The sequence below is a fragment of the Penaeus vannamei genome, chromosome 19 (assembly GCF_042767895.1).
Source record: "Penaeus vannamei isolate JL-2024 chromosome 19, ASM4276789v1, whole genome shotgun sequence".
Lineage (NCBI taxonomy): Eukaryota > Metazoa > Arthropoda > Malacostraca > Decapoda > Penaeidae > Penaeus > Penaeus vannamei.
Genome location: NC_091567.1, coordinates 31,992,948 through 31,997,947, shown reverse-complemented (window position 1 = coordinate 31,997,947; position 5,000 = coordinate 31,992,948). Strand labels below are relative to the sequence as shown.

Sequence of the window (5,000 nt, the reverse complement as noted above, 5' to 3'; positions counted from 1 at the left end):
AGGGAAGCAAGATGGGTTTGTATCATGATATATGCCATCAGCACCAGAATTGTTCAAAACCAAGAAGAGACAAGAAGCACTTATGTAAGATGGCCTAAGGGATAGGAGGGGTTGTAAGGAGATCAAAGTATGGGAAAAAGGGGATAGGTCTGGATGGAGGGAACTTGCCAGACAGTAACAGGCTTATTGGTTAGCAACACATACAGAGTGAAGAACATGTGGGAAAATTGGTCCCTACTTTAACAGGTCAGGATGATGCTACAATTTTGGCAGATAGTATGGTATTTAATATATGTGTTAAACTGTAGCTGTAGTGAATAGGACTTAGTAATTGATTAATAATGCTGCCTCTATTAGGTTTATACTATTATTTTTCGACAATGATAGAGTCTTTATGTATAAAGCCTGAATTTACTGTGACTAATCTTTTCTAGTTGTATTGATACTGAGTGATGTCTCTTTCAGGTCTACTCTGTGACTTGCTGTGGTCAGATCCTGACAAAGATGTTTCAGGCTGGGGTGAGAATGACCGTGGTGTATCCTTCACTTTCGGTGCAGATGTCGTCAGTAAATTCTTGAACCGTCATGATTTAGACTTAATATGCAGAGCACATCAGGTGAATAGTAGTTTTATGTTATGATTTTATTTTTTATATTATTTCAAATACATCATTTGATGTTTAGATATGAAATTTGACATATTAATGTGTTTTTCATATTGACCAGGCTAAAAAGAAACCAACATATAAAATAGAGTGATAAACAAGGATTATGATATTTACAAAATATTGTGCAATATCAAGAGAATCATCACTTCCCCACAGGTTGTTGAAGATGGTTATGAATTCTTCGCCAAGAGACAGTTGGTCACTCTGTTCTCAGCACCAAATTACTGCGGAGAGTTTGACAATGCAGGAGGAATGATGTCTGTGGATGAAACCCTCCTCTGCTCCTTCCAGGTAAGATTGCATATTTTGTATCACCATTTTTGTTCCGAGTAGATAGTAGGTGAAATTAACTTTGAAGTTGTGAGAAAGGGAAATAATGAGAATGAAAAGGAAGATAATGAGAAGGAGGGGAAATATTTTTCTTGAAGGAAGAGGAAAACTATGAAGAAATGATGATTGAGGAGAAGTGGTGAGGGGAATGAGAAAGATTGATATAGTGAGAAAGGCTGAAGGGAAATGGTGAGAGACATGGGGAGGATGTTGGGAGAGGGGAAAATTATGAGAGATTGAGGATTGAAGAGAAATGGTGATGAAAAATGAGAGAGAGGGAAAATATGAGGAATTGAGGAGAAAGGGTGAAAGGGGACTGCCCTCTTTTTGATAAAGAAAGTAAGTAGACAAAGTGAGGAGAAAGAAGATGAAGAAATAGAAAATGGTTAGGAATTTTATTTTGTTTTTGTCCACTTTATTTTTAAAATGTTTGATTTTTACTTATTTTTATATTTATTATTTAAAAAAATATCTGTAGGACTATGTGACCTGACTTTATTTCCCCTTTCCTTGATTTTTTTATTAAGGACTTTTCTAATCTTTTTGTAAATGATTTTTATGCCACTACTGGAAAAAAAAGATACACAATATAAAGGAATGGAGATCAGTGGCTGGCAATTCCAGTGCAGATTTACTGTAATTACATAATCAGAATATGAATATTGAGAGTTATAGATGAACAGGCTACATCTGGGTTATTTTATTGTCTTCATTGTGGTTGCCAACCCAGTGGTTGCCAACCCAGCAATTGCCAACCCAGTGGGCCCCAATGCCTGCCCTACTTACCCATTTTTCAAATATACAAATGTATAAAGGTAAAAACTTTGTGAGAAGTCAATATCATGATTTTTTATATATATTTTGTATATAAAAATATGATTTAGAGCAAGCCTTATTCAACAGCAATACCATCAGCACATGCTAATGAAGTATCATGGTGTGACCAGAATGCATATAGAGAGATGTATCTTCCCTGCCTCACATAGTGTCCCTGCATTGCTTACTAAAGGAATGCTGCTGGTTTCTTGTTAATGTTCTCTTTTTTACTGCACATGATGCTATTTCTTTAAGAATAAGTACATAAAACTGATTGCCAGTTTCCATGCTCCTACAGTAAAAATGTTTCAACAAATCACATCAAGAAGAAACCCCACATAAGTCTTGAAGAAAGAAATTGGACCATTAAGGAGGAAGAGAAAAGAAATAGGGAGGGATAGAGTAAGGGAAAAAGGAAAGAGGAAAGGAGACAATAAAAGATTAGAAGTTATGTCTTGTATCACCTGTAAAGTGAACTATGTCGGAACTGTATCTACCAGTTTCCTTGGCTTGCCATTTTGAATACTTGCTGTTTTGTTTTCCTTTGTTCAAGTGCACTTTCATTTAGTTCATCTGTTTATATTACAGAGGATTTGTGTGTGTGTGCGTGTGCGTGTGTGTGCGTGTGTGTGTGCGTGTGAATGTGCGTGTGTGCAAGTGTGTGCGTATGTGTGAGTATGTGTGAGTATGTGTGCGTATGTATGAGTATGTGTGCATATGTGTGTATGTGTGAGTATGGGTGAGTATGGGTGCGTATGGGTGCGTATGTATGAGTATGTGTTTGTATGTGTTTGTATGTGTTTGTATGTGTTTGTATGTGTGTGTGTGTGTGTGTGTGTGTGTGTGTGTGTGTGTGTGTGTGTGTGTGTATATGTGTGTGTGTGTGTGTGTTTGTGTGAGTGTATGTGTTTCTGTGTGTGTGCGTGTGTGTGTCTGTGCGTGTGAGTGTCTGTGTGTGTGTGTGTGTGTGTCTATGTGTGTGCGTGTGTCTATGTGTTTGTGTGTGTGTATGTGTTTGTGTGTGTCTATGTGTTTGTGTGTGTCTATGTGTGTGTGTGTGTGTGTGTGTGTGTGTGTGTGTGTGTGTGTGTGTGTGTGTGTGTGTGTGTGTGTGTGTGTGTGTGTGTGTGTGTGTGTGAGTGAGTGAGTGAGTGAGTGAGTGAGTGAGTGAGTGAGTGAGTGAGTGAGTGAGTGAGTGAGTGAGTGAGTGAGTGAGTGAGTGAGTGAGTGGTGAGTGAGTGTGAGTGTGTGTGAGTGAAAATATATATGTATATTTTTTATGGGAAACGAGACTTTAAATTAGATGTGCTGTCTAAAATTATATAACATAACAACTGTCCAATGAGAGAAAGAGCAAAAAACAAGAAAACAGAAAAACATACTCATTCATATTTTGCCACAGATTTTGAAGCCGTCAGAGAAGAAAGCCAAGTACCAGTACAGCGGCCTCACCCAGAACCGTCCTAACCCCCCCAACCGTCAACAGCGACCTCAGCAGCAGAGAAAATAAGCCAGGCAGGCAACAGCACTATTCAAACAAAGGAAGAAGGATTGGAGTGTGGGGTAACCCTCAACGGAGGCATTTTTAACAGAGGCTTCGCACACATCTACCATCATTGGCTCTCCTGGAATGTTGTTATATATTTTTTTTTTATTTCCTTTTTTTCTGCATGATGTCAAGTGGTGGTGATGATGATGAAAACAACAATAAGATGTCAATAAAAGTGATTGTTTCCTTTAAGGAACCTTGCAGACAGGAAGCCATTATATAGTGTTGGTAGTTAAGGTGTGAGAACCAAGGCGAGGGGAGTACACAGAGAGAAAGTGAACGACATCATAGCAGGGTAGCAAGAGGGCGGGAAATGAGGGCCTTGCTTGCTTTTTTGCGCATTGAAGCCTCGCCTTGTGAATTCTATTCTTGAATGTCTTGAAGTTTTGTATTGATGGTTTCTTTCCATCAGACTTTTTCCATTTGGTGTTTTTTTTATATTTTGTTTTTCTTCCACTCTGAACTTTTGATATTTTTTAAAAATCTGATGAGGAACTTCATTGGGCTTTCTCACTATATAAAAGCTTAATGGAAGCAAACCTTCATATCCTGCCTTTCAGTCATATGCAGACACTCAAGCAAATACGCATATAAGAATTTAGCTGTGTCATTGTTAAACATTCTGATGAAATGTACAATACAATGTGTGCTGTCTTTTTATATGTCTGTGTTGCAAGAAAATTTAATGTTTTTGCCAAAAACTTACTGTTGTTGGCATCTAGAAAATGTATTTCTACTTTCTTTTATAACTGATGTTACATTACCATGGCCTAGAAGGAGGTAACTAGTCATCATCACCAGAATGCCAGAAAAGGCTAAAAAGTTATAAACGAAAAAGAAACAAATCATTTGTCACTTAAGAGTTATATTTAATCTAAGTCAAAAACAAAAAATCATAGCATTTAACTTTATTTATTTTCAATTTTTATTTTTCCTTTCTGAAGACCAGGGATAAATTTTGAAAAAAAGAAAGAGAGAGAGAGAGAGAAAGAGAAAAAAAACAAACCCCCCAAAATAGAGGCTATATCTTAGCCATGATCACAAAGTATATGGAAATATTCACTCTGGATTGAAACACTGTCTTCCTCCTCTGTAAGTACCTTTAATGATAGAGCAGAATGTTTATGGTCGCAAAGTGGGTATTGAAGTACATGTCAGTCACCCAGAGTCGTAGAGTGAATTGACTCAGATATGCTAGTCTGTTCATGTATTCTTTTTTTTTTTTTCATTATTATGATTAATGTTTTGATTAATGCTGTGTCTTATCATTTTGGGTTGCGAATGTGATGCATTGCCTTATTCTAGCAGTGAGAAAGAATGCAATTGATGAAGCATTGGGCTGTCGGCAGAGAAGGATAACAATATGATGATAGTAATAGAGACATTCTTACTTCTCTTTCGGGTGGGGTAAGATTAAAAAAAAGATAAACATAGATAACAATGATGCATATTGGAAAACTCTCTTAAGTCATTGCCAGAACTTCTGTTTTGTTTATCCATGAACTTGGCAAGGTGCGTTGACAGAGCACATTAGAGTCGTATTACAAACAGTCATGACTACATCCAGCCAAGTCATTGCAGATGTTGAGGTATCAATTGTTGCAATACATTGGCAGTATTTTTTCATACATGAAGTT

At 37.1% G+C, this 5,000-nt stretch overlaps 1 protein-coding gene across 1 annotated transcript in view; it reads left to right on the top strand.

Annotated features, from left to right (window-relative positions):
- LOC113820385 (serine/threonine-protein phosphatase PP1-beta catalytic subunit) overlaps positions 1-5,000 on the top strand; it is a 13,314-nt gene that overhangs the window by 7,929 nt on the left and 385 nt on the right. The window contains exons 5-7 of the mRNA XM_027372715.2: positions 466-617; positions 825-959; positions 3,217-5,000. The exon at positions 3,217-5,000 is cut by the window's right edge and continues 385 nt beyond it. Of these exons, the coding sequence (XP_027228516.2) occupies positions 466-617; positions 825-959; positions 3,217-3,324 (395 nt within the window). The 3' untranslated portion in view covers positions 3,325-5,000. The remainder of the gene's footprint in view (positions 1-465; positions 618-824; positions 960-3,216) is intronic.